At 41.3% G+C, this 22,224-nt stretch overlaps 1 protein-coding gene across 2 annotated transcripts in view; it reads right to left on the bottom strand.

The window, feature by feature from the left end:
• Nucleotides 1–22,224, bottom strand: part of MBP (myelin basic protein) — a 216,699-nt gene that overhangs the window by 35,416 nt on the left and 159,059 nt on the right. The window contains exon 4 of one of the 2 annotated variants that reach the window (XM_088475908.1): nucleotides 1,856–2,289. In XM_088475908.1, coding sequence (XP_088332034.1) covers nucleotides 1,856–2,289 — 434 coding nt within the window. The remainder of the gene's footprint in view (nucleotides 1–1,855; nucleotides 2,290–22,224) is intronic. The other variant, XM_088475909.1, reaches the window with a different exon arrangement.

Below are 22,224 nucleotides of genomic sequence, written 5' to 3'. Positions count from 1 at the left end.
CAGAGCTCATCATGAAACAAGTCTTCCATAATTAATCTAGTGTGACATGGAGCTATCAAGCAATGCAAAGATCCATTTAATGAACTTAAGTATTTTGGCATTACATGAAAAACACCATTTACAATACATATCAATTGATGCCTACAGGACTTACTTTAATTATGCATTTAAATGAGGCTAATGATGCCATAAAGCTGGTTTATGCATTCAAAAAGGAAATATACAATTGTTTAAAATGTTGATCACCATAATCATAGGCAGTACCATTATATCATGCCAACAAAATAAAATGTTGTAGCAAATATGTGATTTGTCAGTCTTTCCCCTAAGAATGGTGTCACACAAGTGCTCTATTTTCAGTGTTAGAAAGGCCCAGATCTAATGTTTATATCTGGAAAAGTATAGAGCTAGATATAATTTGGAGTATTTTTGTGCGCTACTTGTCCAAAATGCCGCTGTCAGTGTTTTGAAAACCGCTCAATTAAATGATATCCTCTTCCTTTTATCCGCAGAAATGAATGATTTTATTTTGAAGTGATAGCGCCTGTCTGACCCCTGTGTCCTATGACACTGCACCATTTGTTATATGGTGTTTTTTCTAAGAGCCAAAAAGGCAATTAAAATGTCACAAAACAGCAACAACAAAAGACCATTTTTCCTGGTTGCATGCATAGGACAGAAAATACTTTGCTACTTTAAAAAGTCTGTCCACAATGACGAATAAACAATACATACTCTTTTACTGTTGCGAAATGTTATCAAAGATGGGATTTTTAGGTCTTCAATTTCCAAAGAGAGCAAAAAAACTGATTATAATAGTTGTCTTTCATAAAAAAAAAATTCTAATATACGGCTACATATAAAGGACCACGTTTTTAAAATTATTTGTTGTACTAATAAAATGTTTCACTACAAAAAATAAAATAAATCAAATTGCATTTGATTCTAAAATGGCATTGATAAAGCAGATCTCTCTAAATTAACATATAAAGCACATATGCTTTAGTTATATCCTTACAATGAGGAAAAGTCATGGTACAGTATACTATTGGTATAAACAGCATTTTCTGGGCTCTCAGAAGGACAAAATTGTTAGCTCTTCAGCAAAGAATTAGAAAATACTGTCATTTTATTAATTAAAATATTTGCTGTCAGATTTATATTGTTTAGTTGAGTTGACATTCATTGTATTATTATTATTGCAATTTTTGAGGGATGTAATGGTAAATACTTAGGGCCCAAGCCAATTAGCTGTGATGATCTCGCGGATGTGAGTCATCGCGGCAACAGCCGCACATTATGGCAGCTCAAATTCACAAAGTGCTTGTTGCTGTTGTTTTAACAGCAACTAGCACCTTTCGCGGACAATTCCTTAGAGTAAACATATTTCTAGTGGTATAAGGCACGAAAATGGATAGTTACATGAATTTTTCCTAAGACTCTGTACTTACTGAAGCACAGAACAATGTTACTAAAATTCATGGAATGTAGAAAGCAGATCATCAGTAAATCACAATTCCGCCTGCACCATATTTAGGATGATTGCTGCTAAAGCCACACCCGCAAAACAGAAAAACATGAACAAGTTGCATTGGGAAAACAATCTGTACCAACAAAATAACTAGTTTACTCTCAGACAAGAAACAAACCAATGCCTCATTCAATAAACAGTGGTGGCCGATAATATTAAACATAGCACAATGTGAGTACAGTGTTTAGTGAATGAGACATTAATGATTCATTGGATTAATTGCCGCTAGGACAACATATTAGGTATAATCTAATACAACATGTCCTCTGTATCCCCAGTTCATTTGTCTCTTGCCATTATTTTCCTCTATTCCTCAGTGCTCACCTTTCCTGATCCCTTCCTAGGAACATGCCTGTCGCCACCAAAGAACCTGCCCAGTGAGTCCAGAAGACCAGAGTCCCTGTATCTTCCGTGGGCTCCATGGCCATGCCTAGAGTGATCATAAGTGCTTGCAGATGCCATGTGTTTTGATCCGTGACCGCGAGACAGTTTCTGTGATGCCATCAAATCAGTTTCTGGTGAAGTAGTTCCACTGTCCTCCGGGATGGTTTGAAGCTCATCTGACTCAGAGGGCCGATCTTTGAAGGTGTTGTCTTCCCTTCCTGGAGCATCTCGGGAAAAGAGGCGGATCAGATGTGGGCGAGAGGCAGCGTCAGCTGGGTTGGCACCCTTCCAATCATTCTTGGTCTCTTCTGTGCTTGTGGAGTCAGTCACCGCCGTGCTCTTGGACGAGGTGCCATTGTTCTGGTTCACATCTGCTGCAAATAATAAGAGGGAGATGTGAATGCCGGGCTGTGAAAAGAAAACAATGATTCCTTCTTCCCACTATCCTCATCCAGCTATTTCATGCAGAGCCCTCAGAATATGTTCATGGCCTTTTAAAGTAAGGAATTAAAAGAGAGAACAGGGAGAATTGAAGAAGTAAAGTTACTTCATTTTTATTCTTAGTTTGCAACATTTCCTTTAGCTTGTGCTGATCTGTGATTATAAAAACAAAATATTTATGCAAGAGGTTTAATTAACCACTACTAGGCAATTCTCGTAAAACGACACGGATTATTCAATACTATCTTAATAAATAGACATGCAAAGGCAAGTACCTATACCTGCAATCCATATCTACAGTGCTGGTGCTAAAAGAAAACATCCTAAGTTTACACATGCAGAGTTCCCCCTGTCATTTGGGAGTTACACCTCATCTGACATGCTCACAGCATTTATTAACCTGCCTTACTCAAACAAGCCTACTGATTGCCAAACCAACATTGCTGTGTGAATTGTATCATATAGCCACATTAAGAACTTTCTCCCACTCATCAAAATAAAATCTATGGCACCTCACATATCAAATTCCTGTTTTCCTATAGATTTTAAAAATGTGTAGGAACCAGAAGTATTTATAAAATATCACTGGGGAAGCCACTGGCTGGAATTGATGAGGTGTAACTTACAGGCACGTGTTTTTGCTGAATGTCTGCAGTGGGTTCAGAGTTACTGACAATACTACCAGCTAATGGAATGTGCCCACTGTTTTGCGCATAGTGACATGACAATTTATTTAGACTAAGGCGGCCAATCTTGTCACTCCATCATAGCATTCAGCGACACAATCCATTTCCAAGGGGACACATGCCAAATGGGCCAAACTGATCATGTCCAGCCGTTTGGCACATTAGTTGGGCAGCCAGATCCCATACTAGCACAATTATCCCTACATTGTTTATCCAGCAATCTTCCACCAACATAAAAGCATCCATGGGAGCAGTGTATCTATTGAACATAGATTAGCCACTATACCCTCCTTAAAGCTGTGGTGTAGAGAAACCTTTGCTGAGAAATTCACAAGGTCAAATTTGCCATAAAAAAACCCAAAAAAACAAAGCGATGTGTGTTTATATTGCATTATAAATGTTCGGGGCACCCAGTCAGCAGTATCCTGATTGATATTAGTTATTCAAAACAGAAGCAGTCATTGGAGGGGCGGGCAAAAAATAGGATAATGGAAATGTTGTATCAATTGATGAAATGGGATTATTGCAATTGCAGGGATCAGACACATTACAGATCCTCTATAAAGGGTAACAAATACAAAATGATCTTAATTATGTTGAGAACTACTACTTACTGGAAATGCTGTGTATAGTTGAAATACAGTACTTTTTCCTGAAATTGTCTGCTGAAACCTTAGATAGGATATTGCTTTGCTGATATAATGCGACTAAGGCAATTACAGGAATTTGTTACATAATATGCTATCACACAGGGGCCTAGTTTTTTTTTTTAAGTTTAAGTAATTGCAGCAATGATTGTAATTTGTTTTGCTGTAATAAAAACTTAGCTATTACATATAACATATAGCTGAGATACCTGTCACTGCGATTGTGGTCAGGAGTGATAACTAGGTCTTCAACACACAGGGCCGGATTAAGGTCTGTGGGGCCCCTGGGCAACAAACATGTGGGGCAACAAACATGTGGGGGCCCATATTAAAAAATAAAAATATATATAAATATATGGGGACTGTATCGCTCGTAAGCGGTAGATTGACAAACAGCGATAAGCTAAGCTTAGCGCTGTTTGTTAAATACTGAAAGGAGGACATAACCCCTTTAGCGAGTGCAAAAGGGGTTATGTCTCATTGTGAAATGGGGCCCATGAGCTCCATGTGAAAAAAAAAAATATATCACACACACACAAAACCCCCCCACAAATATACACCCATAGGAGAAAAAAAACCCCACACATATAGGCACCCATATGAAATATTACTCACCAGTTGCGCAATCTTATCCACATTACACCGCACATACTGCCCCTGATTCACATTACACCATATAGTAGTGTCCCTTATTCATGTTATGACACAGTAGTGCCCCAAATACACAATGCCCAAAGTAGTAGTGCCTCTTATACAATGCCCACAGCAGTAGTGCCCCCAGTAGTGGTAATGCCCCTTATGCACTGCCCCCAGTAGTGGTAGTCCCCCTTATGCACTGCCCCCAGTAGTGGTAGTGTCCCTTATGCACTGCCCCCAGTAGTGGTAGTGTCCCTTATGCACTGCCCCCAGTAGTGGTAGTGCCCCTTATGCACTGCCCCCAGTAGTGGTAGTGCCCCTTATGAACTGCCCCAGTAGTGGTAGTGCCCCTTATGCAATGCCCCCAGTAGTGGTAGTGCCCTTATGCAATGCCCCCAGTAGTGGTAGTGCCCCTTATGCAATGCCCCCAGTAGTGGCAGTGCCCCTTATGCAGTGCCCCCAGTTGTAATGCCCCTTATGACGTGCCCACAGTGGTGACAGTGCCCACATTGGTAGTGCCCCTTATGCAGAGCTAACCAGTAGTGGTGCCCTATATGCAATGCCCCCAATAGTAGTGCGCCAGGAGTGGTGCCCCTTATGCAGTGCCTCCCTTAGTAATGCCCCCTGAAGAAATGCCCCCAAAAGTAATGCTCTCTTTAGTAGTGTCCCCAGTAGTAATGCCCCCTGTAGTAGAGCCCCCAGTAGTAATGCTCCCTGTAGCAGTGCCCCCAGTAGTAATGCACCCTGTAGTAGTGCCCCCAGAAGTAATGCACCCTGTAGTAGTGCCCCCCAATAGTAATATCCCAATAGTAATGCCTCTGAAGTAGTGCCCACAATAGTAGTGCCCCTTGTAGTGAAGCCACTTACACGAAAAAAAAAAAAAACCCACATTACTTACCTTAAGGCCCACTCCTGCATCCGTGGCTTTCCGACAGGCTGCTCCTCAGAACCATGGGTCATGACGTCTCTACTATAGTGCTCTGCACACTGTGGGAGATGGAAACGGAGCGCAGCAGTGAGCTCCAGCCTCCGGCTGCCGCTGCGGGGAGGGAGTTGGGCGCCTGTCAACACGTATGCACTACATAAACATAATATACAGATGTGTACAGATACGGCTATCCACAAAACGTGCCAAACAGCCCCGTTTGGAGCACCACAGACTTTGGCGGGTATTTAGCAAAGCTGGGGAGAGTAATAAAATTGTAAAAAATAAATGACCAACCAATCAGCTCCTAACTATAATTTTATAAACACAGCCTGCAAAATGTAAATTGGAAGCGGATTGGTTAGTACTTTATCTCTCACAGTTTTCTCTCTCTCCCAGCTTTGATAAATACCACCCTTTGTCCTAAGCCATGCCATGTTTATTCTTAAGATCTTAACCAATTTTTCGTGCTTTTTTCAGGTAATGCTATTTTAAGATGACATTGCCGGAAATGTTTGTGCACAAGTTTTTTTTTTTTTTTTTTTTCTGGTAATGCCTTCCTAAGGTGGAGTTACCATAGATGGCTTTGCAGCAGTAGTTTTAGCAACATGATACTTAAATAAGCTCCCTCATGTATCAACCCATTTTCGCTAATAGGCAGCTTCAACCTTTAATAAATAAACACTATAGTTTTTATCCATAAGTAGTAAATGTATATGTTAACATGAGCCACATATATGAAAATGATTAGGACCCTCCATGGCAGATAGGCATCACAGCAGATGCATTCCCTCAATTTAAGATAATGAAACCTTCAGCCTTAATGACAAGCATTGTAATAAGGTTCTACCATTGTTCCAGAATAATAAGTTCCCTTCCCTTCAACAACACATTTACTGAAAGGGATATAAAAGGCCATTTGTTGTCACCGTACCATATTGGAAGCCACTCTGTTCCTGTAGGTTTACTCAAGACTCATTCATAGTTTACACCTATTTAATTTGTGTAACCATCTATTGACATGCAATTAAATCTAAACCATGGAGAAAATAACTTAATTGCTTGTGCTCTGCGTTGCAGTCAGTGGTTGCAATAATAATAATAATAATAATAATAATGTTTTTAAATTCAGCAATTAGATACAAGACAATCTCACACATGCAGCAGAGTCGTATGGCAGAGAAACCACATTATACACATTTGACAACCTGATAAGGTGTAACAAAATATGTCTGTAGCTGCATACACACACAACGATTTAGTAAATGAACGATTTTAGTAAACGACTTTCGTTAATTTTTCAAGGGAAAAATTAACGAAAATAGTTTACTAAAATCGTTCATTTACTAAATGTAATTAACGATTTTTTTGAACTACAAACGATTTTTGCATATTCCCTTAATGAAAATCGTTGAGTTGGTCAGTCTGACTGAACTACAAACGTGAATGCGCATTAACGATAATCGTTCATCGTTTTAACTCAGAAAGTGAACGATTTTTTCAACGATTAAACGATATCGTTATCGATAATCGTTCAAAAAATCGTGTGTGTATGCACCTTTAAAATTAGTTCATAAAATTAAATTTGCTTCTCAGGTTAGGAATCCATTAGCAGGTTATGTGTACATCTGGTTTCTGAGCAAGGCAGGTCCAAACTCCAAATATTTCATTTCATTTTTATTTTTCATATAAAAGACTTTTTTTTTTGTATTTTAGTAGATTTATATCTATTTTTATGCCAACCTGAGACAGGCAGCATAAAAAACAACAGATATCAAATATCATGGGCAATTTTAACTTAAACTTGTATACACGACATCTACTGGGAGAGCAATAAACTGCACATGCAGAGCACACTCCCAGTAGTTGCTATGAAATTACAAAATATTCCCATATCTATGACACAGAATACGAATACACCGATGTGATAACATTGTTGATCAATCCATTCAAATATATCTGTTCTTTATTTTGGATGCCAAATGCTCCAACTGTCACTAATACAAACCGCCATAGCCGAGCTTTGGGTAAGATCCAGCTACCCTCTGCTCCCAGCTTATTAGCAGTCTGGAGACTGTCCAAGACTCAGACTAGATGCCTGGAGCCCCAGAACGCAAAGAAGCAGTGGTCAGGGGAGACCTGCAGAGACACGCCAGACATGGAGGTGACATGGGGTAAAGTTATTGAGCTAGATGTGGGGTGGATAAAGAGAATGAGACAAGGGAAAAAGGGAGAAGGAGAGAAAGTGGGAGGCGGGAAACGCTGGGCACTATAGTTAGCGACATAGCGAATTACTGTTCCGTAATACTAGTCATAATAAAGCAGGTTACTGGATGGAAATTGGACCATAGTTGTACAGACTTGTGCATTAATAAGCAGACTGAAATAGAGTGTGTCCATAAACTGATAGAATGACATTCCATAAACTGGGTACACACTAGAACAGTAGTCTCCAACCTGTAGCACGCGAGCTACCGGTAGCTTGTGGTCTTAATTTTGGTAGCTCACCTAGCTGCAGCACTGCCGAGTAAACTAAAAGGAAGTGACCTCTGACACATGCTCCCCCGTGGTGTCGACGCCATGGATGGAGACACAGGGAAGCGTGCCAGGTGATTGCCACAGCTGTGCTTCCCTGTGGTTCCACCCATGGTGTCTACGCTATGGCGGAGTGGCTCCCGCCCAGCCCTACTGGAAAATCACACAGCAGCCCTGCCTATATAATATCTTTTGCGCCTCTACTGCACGTACCTCCTTGGAGCCGGTAATTAACAGTGAAATGTGCCTGTGTTTAAATTCTATTTACAAACTACAATAACATCACTAATAATTAAATGCATTGTTGTTGAAACATTTTTTTAAATTTTCCTTAAATGACCTTCAAGTTTTCGGTAGTTAGTCAAATTTTTTTTCTACAATTTTATTAGTTTAATTTTACTAAAGTAGTTCACACCTCACTTAAGGTTGGTGACCACTGCACTAGACGATGTCTAGTGTGTCCGACATCTTTAGCGAAAGAACCCAGCATCGGCAAGTGCATACACACTTGCCGATGCTGGCAGCGACAGCGGGGGGGCCATGCTGCATTCGGCAACATGGCCCTCGCTAACGATATTTCCCGTTGGACCTGCATGTAAGCTGATGACGCACAGGAGCGGGCATGGTCAGCGACATAGCGGGTACACACTATACGCGATGTGCCCGATATGTCGCTCCGATCCGCCAGATCGGACAACATATCATCTCAGGGGTGCATCTAGGGGTCCGAGCACCCCTGCTAAAGGAAGGAACTGGTGCCCCTCATATTGTAAATATGGACAGTGTGGTCTGAAAAATGGGCGTGGTCTTGTGTGGAAGAGACGTTGCCATTCAATAGTTACCCAAGTTCAAATTACACTACACAGTAGTGTCTCTTGCTTACCTTATGCCGCATACTAGTGTCCCTTACTCATATTACACATACAGTAGTGTCTCTACACATTACACCACATAGTAATGTCTCTTATTCACATTACAACACAAAGTTGTACCCCTTATACACGTTACTCTACACAGTAGTACCCCTTATACACGCTATTCTACACACAGTGTATGTACCCGATAACAGGCAGTTTATATGGCATCACAGATTAGTACATATCACCTAGAGAGGGGAATAAATCCCCCCAGGAGTAAACAGTAGTCATTGAGGAGGAGGGGTATAATATATACATGGGGAGGAAAAAAGACTTCAGATAGAAATAATAATCAGTGAGGAGGTGGGAGTGTATAACTACATTGCGAGAAATAAAGCCCCTCAGGAGGGAGCAGCAGTCTATGGAGGAGGAGGGAATGGGGTATAGCACATACATAAGGATGAAGGAAAACAGCCTTCAGACAGAAACAGCAATCAGTGAGGAGGTAGGAGGTGGGGATGTATAACTACATTGTGAGAAATAAAGGCCCCCCATCCCCCTACCCCCGGAGGAAGCAGCAGTCAATGAGAAGGGGGGAGATAGAGGGTATAGTACATACATGAGGAGCAGTGGTCTGTTGGTCTGTGATGGGGGATAAAGTAGGGCCCGTACCTGGAAGCTGCCTTCTGGGGGCCAGCTGTATCCTCCTGCAGTCTCCAGTCTACCAGTATGATGAGCGGAGCCGGAGACACGCTTAGCCATCGCCCTGTGAGCCGGGCATCAGATAACGACGAGCTGCGGTGCCCGGAGGCCTCTGGGAAATGTAGTTCTTTGATGAGCAGGCTGCTCCAGTACCGAGCCGAGCGCCCGGTTCAGACTACAGCTCCCATGATACCCCAGTACGTTAATAGGAGATAGTAGTTCAAACAGAACTACTTTCAGAATTCCTATGTGATTCTATCCCTTGGCCGCGGGTGGCACCGCCGAGTGGCGTCCCTTCCTCGGCCGGCGCCCCTGTCAAGTGCCATCCTGGCCAAGGGGGGTAGATACGCCCCTGTATCATCTAGTGTGTACCCAACATTACACTTCTAATCCAGGAGCATCAGGAGTCATAATTCTTGGAAAATTACTACTGCAAGATACAGATTCCCAAGGAAAACAATGAGATGGGTTGGCTCACTATATATACACTGCAATTTTACCAACTCGTATGCCATTATAAAATTCTACACACCTGACTTCCCAAAAAAAACCCTCATCCAGCTTATGATTAACATTAGAGGGTATAAGACCAGAAGAGTAAGTTTTATAACTGTGGCAAAATTGAGTTAACTATAGAAATTTTAGCAATACAACCGTTCCACATGAAAAGCCATACGATGCATCTAAGCAGTCTGGACAAAACCACCATTGTAAGTAAAACACGGTATCTTGCATATTAATAAAGTACAACAGACTCTCTTTGTTTGTTAAAAATAGCTACATGCGATAATACAAAGAATATCTATGCCAAAAGAAAATTTTTTCTTCTTCCCTTTCGAGAGAAAAAGGAGCCAGAAAACTATTAGTTATATTCAGTAAATGATTTGTTAAATAATACTTCAATAAAAGAAACCGGAAATCTAAAACTCCACATCCTTGTCATCATTAAAAAAAAAAAAGTCTCAGTTTGAGAATATTGCAAAAAAGGTTTGTCCAGCTAGTGACCATACACATTATTTCTTCCCTGCTTTCTGATTTATACCTTTTATTGTATGAAATGGTTTTATTATTTGCTCCAAAGAAAAGAAAATTACATTCAGACCTGATTATGAAAAGCTGTTTCTGTAGCAGTCATGCCAGGTTGTATTTTTTTTTATTTAACTACTTTTACGAAGTAGCCCTCATATTTAGGTATATGTTTAGGCTTGCCATATCATCCCTTTCATTCGGGACACGTGAATTACACAGGTTCTGTGGCTGATTAAAACCAGGTAATATGGAGATTGGAAGTCAGCCAGCCACAGAATCTGTATAATTCAGATCTGTCCCCAAATAATTGGATGATATGGCAAGCCTATATAAGTTGCCTTCACAAACTTAAATCTACAGTAAGTTATGTCACATTAGAAAGTGGAGTATGTGTATTCAGTACGATGGCTGTTCATAACGGCCTAGATTAGAGGATCCTGGAGGTATTTAGGATCAGTATTTTTGTAGCAAAGGAATTGGTATAAAGTTACAGATTAAACATAACGATGCAAAGGTGTGAGTCGCTGGTATTGGACTTGTCTTTTTGACCTTTTTTAAACTAGAGTGTGTCCATTATGCTACTTCCCCCCAATTTTGCATCTTAGGTCGCTAATAGGCTACTAGGTAATTAGGTAGGGGTATTAGGTAGGTAATAGGGCGTATTTTGGATGTATTTTGCTTGTCACCAGGGGCATTTTGTATATTGGAATATTCCGTATTTTGGAATATTTGCATACCATAATGAAATATCTTGGGATTGGGACCCAAATCGAAACACAGAAAGCATTTATGTTTTATATACAACTTATACACACAGTATGTAGGTAATTTTATACTATATTTAATAATTGTATGCCTTAAACTAAGTTTGTGTACATTGAACATTCAAAAAGCAAAAGCTTTCACTATCTCAGTCATGATAAAAAAAATTCTGTATTTCGGAATATTTGGATATGGGAGACCCAACCTGTAGTACATCCCGCTCTTAACATTTTTGCACTGGTGCAGTAACTGGGGCTATATGGCTCAATTTGAGGATCACATCTGTATGTTTATACTACTATAGCTAAAGCATAATCCAAACTTGAAAATATAAAAAGATAACACCATTTCCAACGTGTATCCTGCTCATTGGTTATGCCTCTATAATACCAAACTTAATAATGCATTATATACTATAGTACTACACAGTTCTAGAACTTTATATACAGTAGTACCGTCACTATTAAGAAGTATTAGCAGGAGCACAGTAATGTCTCCACTATAAAGTAATTCATAGTAATAGTGTGAAGTTCTGAATTTGTTGTGGACCCGGGGTGGTGATAGGAGCAGACACAAGAGCAGACTTAAACAAAAAAGTGGGAATGGCAAATAAAAAGTCCAGGTATAGCACTAAAGTGCACTTGATAACTGTAGTGGGGGTTAATGGGAAATGTCCAGATAGTGACAGGCAGGAACAGTCCAGTAAACAAATATGGTGAGCTGTAACAGAATGCAGATATGATGAGATGTAACTGAATGCAGGAATGATGAGCTGTAACTGAATGCAGGAATGATGAGCTGTAACAAATGCAGGCTGAGGTAATGAAGTACAGGTGGGAGTGAGGTGAGGCAAGGTACATGGAAACAGCAGGTACAGGTACTCTGGCAGGTGAAAAGGTATGTGGAGGGTGCAAGTGTCCAGCAGGTTGGAGCAGGCAAGGTTCAGGCTAGTAACGTAAACAGACAGGCAGGTAAGGCACAGGTACTCTCTCTCAGCTGCAGCTGAGAAACACGTTGCACTGGCAAAGGAAGGAAGGCTCTGGACCTTCCTAAATACTCAGTGCCGCGCTGTGACTGGCTGGAATGAGCACATGACCTACCAGGATTGGACAGCCGGAATCCCATGCCAACGGAACGGAAACACCGCCAGACCTCACCAGGCCTAGTGACAATGAGCCCGCACAGAACCACGCGCAGCCAATGCCTCTCGCCAAACACCAGCACCGCTGCCAGAGACCCCCCGCCATAACGACCTCACAGGTAATACCCAGTGACTACCATGCCGAGAAACCCTGGCCGTGACAAATATACAGTGATGTTATTTTTAAGGTACAGCAATGAGTGGCATAGAATAGTCCCCATTTTGGCAGTTATAAACACACAGCAATGAGTGGCACAGTAATGACTACACTGTATGCTACTGTTTCCACATACATCTAAAGCCGCATATCCACTTGCCGATTAAAATGAGCGATTGAACGATATCGTTATTGTTCATTAATCGTGCATGAAAATGTCGAAAACAACCAGCGATGCGCGCGCTCCCGCTGGTCGTTTTCGACATCAATCGCCTTAACATGCTGGTCAATCTGCCGATAAGGACAGATTGGAGGGTGCCTACACTGAACGACATATTGTTCAGTGTAGGCACTGCAGGGGAAGAGGAATTACTGTATGATTACAATGTTTTAATCGTACTGTCATTCCACTATATGCTAGTGGATATGCACCTTTACTTCCTTGCAAGTTTAACAGCTCTTCTAGTCGTGGGATGCCTATAATCTGTGTGCAACTGCGGGTATATCTGCATGTGAAAAGCTACGTTACAGTGTTGCACCTGATGACACTGTAACGTAGCATTTCGAATGCAGATACACCCGCAGTTGCACACAGAATATAGGCATCCCGCATATCATTTCAATCAGCAGAAGCTGCTTGTGCACCCTATTCATATCGCTTTGTGAATAAGACGCATTTGAATATAAAATATTGCACGAAAAGACGCTCGGTGCTACCAAGTCAAACGGCACGCACACGTTATGTTTAACGCGACTTGTAGCACACAGAGATAAGTAGTATGTGGACACATTTGTACAGTAGTCCCTCTTTTGGCAGTTATAATGGCACTGCAATGAGTGACACAGTAATGACTACATGGTATGGCATACCTCCCAACTTACTGCATCCAGTGGGACAGTCCAAATTTTCTCGGACTGTCCCGCTGTCCCATTCGTGGGCCGCAGTGTTCCGCAGTGGGGGGGGAGGGGAGCTCAAACCGCTGCTCTGCACAGCAAAGCAGCGGGTGTGCAGGAGGACAACAGATGCCGATGCCAAGTCATCTGTTCACTCGTGTAGGCAGAGCCTGGGGGCTGCCCAGCATCTCAGAGAGTGCTGGGGACGCCCCCATAGTGACGAAAACAGGAGAAGCCGTGAGGTTCTGCCCCATTTTCCATAGACTCCAGATCTTTTCCCGAAGCCACGCCACCTTTTTTCGGATGCATGCGCCTCTGGCGCACAAACTGTCCCTCCCCAGGATGGCTAAATATTGGGATGTATGGTATGGTACTATATAGAGTAACCCCTATTTATGCAGTTATTAATGCACAGTAATGAGTAGACTGTGTGTTGAAACCAAAGCCAAGATTCTGCCAAGTGGCCTAGATGTCTTGGTCGGGAAGCTGCGATGTAGAGCCATGAGCGGTTACAGAAAGCTCCGAAAGCTGTAAACCGTGATCTCTGAGAGTGTTGGGCACACACCCTAGAATGATGGAAGGGGAGTATGCATCCGAGAAGCCACACCCCCTTTTCAGACAAGTGCAGATGTGCCCTTCTTCTTGATTAGCGTCCTGCCCAATCAAAAAGCTAGAAGGGTTTCTTTGTAAATAATACAATAGAGTCCCAGATCTTGGATATGTTTTTGTTGAAGTAATTTGGTATTATTATTATTAAGGGGTCCACAGCGCCTTACAAAGTACATAAGCAAATGAGCACACAAGAAAACAGTATCTGATAGTACCAAACAATGTAAAACAAAAGACATTTGGGGAGATGTACTATAGTGGCACGGATTGTGCCACTGTAACTCTTCCGGCTTTGTCTCTTTATAAACATCTTGTCTGTCAGAGTGGAGGAATGAAAACTCCTCCCCTCTGGCGATCCCTGCCAGGGCTACCGACAGCTTTGCCGAACCCAGGTACAGGGAGGGGGCGTGGCCTACCTGGGGAGGTGTGGCCAGACCCCCCTCCTTCAAAAGATAAAAAAATAGCATGTTCGTGACTGAGAAACATGCCGCACTTGGGGGTGAGGGACGGGGTGCGCCGGTATTCACGGGCTGGGGCGCAATCGCTACCCCCTGCATATAATGCCGGGAGAGAATTGACTGCTGCAGCCTCTCTCCCTAACCCAACACACACAGTGTGACAGTAGCGTGTGTGCTGGGCTGGGGAGAGCCAGTTCTCCTCTCTCCCTGCCCGAACTAAGTAGCGGCGGCGAGGAAGGGGGCTCCTCCAACAGGCCTGGGTAAATAGTTCCCCCCCTCCCCTCACCCCTGCTCACAGCACATCAGTCTAGTGCTGATACGCTGTGTCGCACCTCCCGTCCAGCACCAATGGGTATGCCCGAGATCTCACAAGCATTGCAAGATCTCACGTGCAGCCCGGAGCTTGGCATGCACATTATGGCAATTATATGTTATTATTTTTTATACACTATCATAATAAAGTAGTTATATAATTATTATTATTGGTACTATTATTACTACCAGTATTATTATTATTGACATTGTTGCTATTATTGTGTAGTTAGGGCATTGGTTTCTGTTACATGCACATATGTATATGTAAATATAATATACATACGTGTGGATGTATGCTCGGATATGTTGGGATATATACTGTAGGTGGGCTATTGTTTGGATGACACTAAGTTTATTATTGAATAGATAATGGTACTCTCTCAAATTTGTTTCCCTAAAATATGTTAGATTGGCTTGTATTGGTTAAAAAAGCATATTGGTGTTTTTTTATCATAAATATTACATTTAGACTAATTGGGATACTTTCCTTCATAACTTTCTTCGTTCCTCTTCTATTTCTGTATATAAATGTGCTTTTTGTGTTATTAGTAATTATAATATTTAATTTATAACTCACATAAGATTTTTAAAGATATATATTGGCATCTGTCTATCGCTCAATGTATCACTCCGTCATATTTATGCCAGGACAGTATGGTTTTTAATGAATGATACGGAATTTGTTGTTTCCCCTTTAATATATATTTATTTAAGTTTCTTATATAGCGCAGCATATTCCGTTGCACTTTACATATGGTTTAAATATAATTTATATTACATTTTAAATAGTGAAAGTATTACTTGTTTTGTTGTTTTATATCTCTGCTTAGAATAAATCCTAATTGTGAATTTTGAGATTAAAGACTGTATAAATTACATTGAGTTTAAATGGAGACTGGTTAATCCTGAAATGACACTTAAAGAGCCAACTGGAGACATCCAACTAGCCACTGAGTAAAAGAGCCTTGCTATTTATATTGGCCAGGAGGAAATAGGAGCAATACAGCTTGAAAAAGGCCATAGTGCTGGCCGAAACGGGTTGCTGCTCCTACTACCGAATCAAGGGAACTCAGGTGACACCCTTTGCAGCTTAACTTGCCTGGCATACTGTTTGCAGAAAGCCAGTGGGCCCCAGAACCGGAGATCCGGCAAGCAGGACCTGATTACAGCGTCCGCCGCTATTTGCGGTGAAAGCGCTTCTTATTGTACCTGTCAACATTTTTACATGTCAACCTTTAGTGTCGACCTATTTTCTGTCTAACATCTGGTGTCTATCTAGACATTGTCGACCTTTTTATTGTAGATCTATAGACCGGATCCTGAAGTAAGGGAGCCATTCTATTGGGAAGTGGCTTGTTCAGGGCAGGAGAGAGAGATGATAGGGGAGAGAAGTGAGTCGAGCAGGGTAAGGAAATGGTGGCGATAGTCTCAATGTGATGCTTAGTGATGGTAGCCTTAGGAGGCAGAGGTGGAGACAGAGAGATGGAAAAGTTAAAAGAGAGAAGGTGATGGTCAGAAATGGGTAATGGGGAATCGGCGTAATCTAAAAATGTCACAGCGGTGAGTGAAGACCAGATCAAGTGATTGGCCACACAGTTCCCCATGGTTCACATTATTCATATCATTTGACCAAACTGCTATATTGAATTGAGGCTTCTCCAATTTATATCAAAATTAAATTAAATGGATATTGTATATGTCATCCAATCAATGAAATAGGCAAAAAGATTATTACATACTTGCCGACCTTCGGGATGCCCCCTCCAGAACGCTGGCAGAATACAATGTACTAATGTGCACTAATTGGTGTAAGTAGTATCTCTCAGATACTGGATTTTTTTTAAATGTATTCAGCTTAAAGAACTTTAAAAAAATAGGGTTAGGCATCCTGTGGCACACCAGCAGCTGTGGAACTACACAACCCAGCATGTCCTGCCACAGTTTTAGCATGAACAACAAAACTGGCATGGCTTGCTCAGTTGTGTAGTTCCACAGCAGCTGTGCCTCAGGTTGCCAACCTCTGTATAAAACATACATTGTTTTCAGAGTGTTTTGCAACGTAACTTTCTTTTAAGACCAAACGATGATTTCTTTTATATTCTGCTTCAGTAAAATATGATCTAAAACTTTCTGAAAACTTCTTTATGTAATAAGCAAGTTAATGGAGTTCTCGGTTGGAGCCGTTGCCATGTGTGGCGCTTTCACATTAATGTAATTTATCTTCTACTACCCTTTGGAGGATTAAGCAGCTCCCCATGGTTCACAAAATATGAATATATTGTAGAGCATTTTTCCATCACACTGTGCCCTTTTGCTATGTTGTTACCAGTGACACTTCTAATAAGCAACATGATGAGCAGCTCTGGTGATTGCCTTAATGTGTCATTCAAACGGCAGCCTTTCTTAGAGATTAATGTAAAAAGATCAAGCAAATGAGACACTTGACCATTGAGCCAGGAAACTGCATGATAATTTTTACCCAGTCCAGTAAATTAGAGGAGCATGATTGACATCTGTATATTACATTTCTTCCCAATGGTGTTAAACATTGCATGCTAATCACAACAAAGTAAAGCACAGTTATATTCTATAACAGATCATACTGTGTATTTATAGGTGAGACACTGCAAAAATGTGATGTTTTTAATTTTCTGGTCTTTCTGAAATCTTAATAGTAAAACATAAATATACATAGCTTGTCATATATTATAGAAAAAGGGGAAATGTTATTAAAGTATGTCATATCTGAGGGAAGTGGAAAAGTATGAAACCATAAGCCCCCCTAAGCACAATCATACAGCAATCACACCACTGTCTGGTACAGTACAGTTCAGACCTTCCCGATTCCCAGGATAGGTAATACCTTGCTATTCACAAACTCTGCACCACCTCCCACTGCCTCAGACCTTATTCCTAAACCCCTGCTCCAACTACTTTTCTCCTATACCTACCCCCCTACCACTGCTATTATGTCCTTTTCATGCTGCGTTGTTAATTCTAAAAACTTAGACTGGGAATTGGGCCTAAATGCAAGCGACACGATGGACCCAGTTTCTGATCGGCTGGTGCTAATGACCTGGGTGAGGGCCAGTCCTAGCAATCAAGATGCTGTTACTAAAGGCCCCCATACATCAATAAGAGATTGTGGCAATTCTGCAATTTGCAATCGATTGTGTAAAAAAAAATTGCAATGTATGGGCTTCACAGATTGCAGATTGCAACCAAAAAGTGATTGGAATTGTTAAATCAGATTGTCCAACATGTTGGATTTCACAGATGGACTGAGGCTGTAGATTGCTAGTGTATGGAGATGATCAGCATATTTGCAGACAGTTACTAGTAAAATGATGGGCCTTTCCAGATAGGCAGATCAGTGTTTGCTGAAAATGATCGGCAAATCACTGAAAAAGATCTGTAATGGGCGCACATTGCTAGATTGGGAAATCCTAACATCGGGCAATAAATCTTCAAATTGTTCAATTGTGGTTTTCTGATTGCTGATGTATGGGGGCCTTTACATAGGTTGCTGATTGGGCCTAAACCATACATGCCTACCCTCCCGGTTTTCGCGGAAGGCTCAGGATTTTTCGGGTAACCCCCCGCACCCCCGGAAGGGCGGGCATTTCTCCCGCCATGTGCTCACTTCCTAGTGAAGTGGGCAGAATGAGTAGAATGTTCATGCCGATCGTGGGTCTCTGTGTAGGGGGCAGGGCCTAATGACGCGATTCTACATGAATCATGTCATTTGACCCCACCCCCTATGTAAATTCTAGGCAATCGGGCAATTTTACCGTGAGGGGCGGGGCTTAATGATGTGAATCATCAGGCCCTGCCCCCGTCGCCACCCTCCTGCTTCTCTTACACGGGCTTCTCCCAGGAAGAGACATTACAAGGTAGGCAAGTATGGCCTAAACCAATGCATATATGTGATATAGATGTGTATCAATTGGGAATAGTGTATGTGTTGCACATGCATGCATGATTTATGTATATGTTGAACAGAATGCATACTATACAAGTACTGTTTATTTCTGGAAATACCACTTAAGTCTAAGGGCTTGACCATACACATGCAATAGGAAAATGGATTATAACACAAAATCAAAATAATGGAGGTTTTGACAGTGGGACAGAGGTGTAGTCATGGCAAACTGGGATTTCACGCTAGGATTTTTTCAGACAGGGCAAGTTTTAATTTTTAAGAACAACATTTAGGACGCAATGTGCAGGGACGTCGAGGGGCGTACTAATAACACTCACGGGCCCACTGCCGCTGCCCACTCCTTCTTACCTGTCAGCAGCAGCCACTGATCAGAAGTCTGCCTGTGTGGCGGTGGAAATAATGATTACACTGTTCCTCCCCCCCGGATTTGCCCCTGGCTTAAGGGCTCACAGCATTCCCCCCTCCTACTATTCATCGTGTAAATACTTTTTTTTTTTAAGAGGAATGTGGCCACGCCCCCAAAAAGCACCAGGCCCCGTGCCAGCTCTCTACAGCCCTGGCAATATGTTGCTACAGCTGTGCAGCATATTATGAATTGTGAGAACTAAAGTGTTGCACCTTATATGTGAAATTCATTGGTCCGTTTGTCTGTCCGGTTATGCATTTAGCCTGTTCTGGGCCTTCAACTGGATGGATTTGGATGAAAACAGAGAAGCCTAACTTAATAACTTGAAAATTTAAACCTGGGCAACAATATTTAAACTCTTCACCATTCATTCCCCCACAAGCCCCATTCAGTACCCCTTTGGTGATCTGGTTGGCGGGTAGAGGTAGAGAAAAATGCTGACCACCAGGCAGGAAAGCAGAATGCAACCTGCAGGGACAGAGAAGCAGCATGGGCGGCTTTAAGCAGAAACACCATGGGCTTGAGGTTACCATGGTGTTCAGCAGAGAATGCACCCAGGCCAGCCCAGGTGTGGTATAAAAGATCGACAATGTAAAGGTTGACAGTCAATAGGTTGACACCAGATGGACGACATGCAATAGGTAGACATGGAAAAGAGCTCCACAGGTACAAAAGGTCGACTTTTTTTGTAATATAACCCTAATTCTAATCCTCCCCCTGGTGCCTAAACCTATCCCTAGCCTAACCCTCCCCAAGTGCATAACTGTAACCCAAAAAATGTTGAAAAGCCATAAAAAAACATGTTGACCAAATTTTTGTGTTGACCCTTTAACCCTGCTGACCTTCTGCACTGTCGACCTATTGCATGTCGACCATTTGATGTCGATGTAATGACTGTCGACCTTTACATTGTTGATCTTCTATCTGGATAGCAGCCAGCCTGATCAGGATACTGTTATGATGATAGCGGGGTTATGTAGAGTGTGGGGTCTTGTTAGATGTTTCAGCTCCCACCCACTGCTGCTGTAGAGCCAGCCGCGACTCAGCGGGATTCCGGCTGCTGTCCATGTGGAGCTAGTTGAGGGATAAATGGTGCTTTGGGCTTCCAGGACTGACTGCCTCCTCCTAAGCTACACCCCCTGCTGTTCCAATTGTAATTAGCAATTTATAGTGCTCCTGTGTAAAAGATAGGGCACATATCTTCATTTAAAAATCGGGCAGGGAGTGGCGCCCTGCTCAAACAGCCTTCCGGGAACACTACTGGGAGAGTGGCCTTGCCTTTGTGGTCTTCCACCTCCCCAAAGTAGATATATGAAACCCAATAGTATATCTTATCTAACTTATTCAATACGTGAGAAACACTCTCAAGCATCTGTGCCCTGAGGACAGGATTTTCAAAATCAGAAACTTTTGAGACACTAGCTAAAAGGTGGCTTTCAGGGTTGCATAAAAATCATTTAAAAAAAAAAAAAAAAGATCAAAAACGGATTTATTTGATTTAAATCAGATTTCTGGAATTTAAATAATTTTTAAATGTTTATTTATTTATTTTTTAAAAAACCTATTTAAATCAAATAAATCAGTATTTGATTTTTTTTTTAAAAATCCAATTTTATGCAACCCTGGCTATAATTAATATGTTAGGAAGAGACTTCTTTAAAAGTACAGTAGTCGCACACATACATTAAACTTAATAGGGCATTACTTTTGGGTAAAAAAAGCAACAACAGATATAACAATGCATGGGAACCTCTATATAGGACAGCAATGTGTTAATAGATTTATATATTGGCAGCATATTACAAAAAGGTACATAGGTTGTCTGTTCACGTAACACAAACAAACAAATCCTATAAACTGAAAGCACACCCTGAAATTATAAAATGTACATATCCCTTAAATTACACTGAAATTATATTTAATATTGTTTTTTTTTTCTTTGAACAACCTATAATAATATTGAGTATGATGTACTATCTACTGGTCATAACCTCTTTACACCAATTTTTTCTTTCATAAATATGGCTAAATAGTACTTTTTTTTCCATTATTGATTTTCTGTACTTTTCAATTATATGACATATACCATGTTTTATATATATGCAGCCATATGAGTCATGCAAAAAGGCAACTCACGAGCATACACATCAGTTGGTCAGCTTCAAATCATTAGTTATTAACCAGACTCAAAAAATTTATTAGTATTAAAGCTTTTTTTAATAGAATTAAATATGAATAAAAAGCACAACGGTATCAGAAGTTTAATCTAAAACAGCATTGCACTAGAAATGCATTAGAGATTTAAAAAAAATGAATCAATTTTTTAATGAATATGGGAGAAGCTACAGTATGTCAACTGCTGAGATATTTCATTCCAACATACAAAATGTCAAAGTCATTGCTTAACGGGTTGCTATATTATACAGTACACACATATGGAAACTTGGGTAAAATGTAAGTGAATGCGTTTCATCAGCCTTTATACAATAGGTATCAGAGTATCACCCAAATATTTAAATTAACTAAACTTTCATAGGCTATACAGCTTTAATAAAAGGAAACGGAAACCTTTGGAATACAGTTTAAATGTGGCGGATCATGATAGAGGTTGCTACACACTGGTCAGGCACAGAAACAGAAATCTCAGGTGCACAGCTCCAAATTATTAATAATATATATAAATGCAATAAAATTTTGCAATCAATAGAGGTTTTTAGCATAATCATGGCCAAGGTTATGGACCCACCCACCATATCCAGGTAACCTCTTTCGGGTGGGTCCCTAACATACTAGGGTTCAAATTCAGAGCGCAGGACCCCCCAAAACTTGTCAGGCCAAGCCGCCCCAGGGCACCACCATAGTAAGAAAAGTGCAGTGTAAAGAGATATAAAAAAGTGAAGTACATATATATTAAACACACAGTGAAGGGTTAAAATTAGGGGTGAGCGGGTTCGGATTTCTGAAATCCGAACCCCCCCGATCCGAGGCCGATCCGAGTCAGGCTCGACTTTTCCCGCCTGACTCGGATCTGAAATCGAGGCAAAACGTCATCATCCCGCCTTCCGGGTCTCGCGGGTTTTGGATCCTATATAAGGTACCCGCGTCGGCGCCATTTTCTCACTCAGCTGTGGACAGTGAAGAGGGAGGGTGGGAGTTAGGGCTGGCT

The sequence above is a fragment of the Taudactylus pleione genome, unplaced genomic scaffold, assembly GCF_031769625.1.
Source record: "Taudactylus pleione unplaced genomic scaffold, aTauple2 ptg000179l, whole genome shotgun sequence".
In the NCBI taxonomy this organism is placed as follows: Eukaryota; Metazoa; Chordata; class Amphibia; order Anura; family Myobatrachidae; genus Taudactylus; species Taudactylus pleione.
This window is presented reverse-complemented; position numbering and strand designations above follow the sequence as displayed.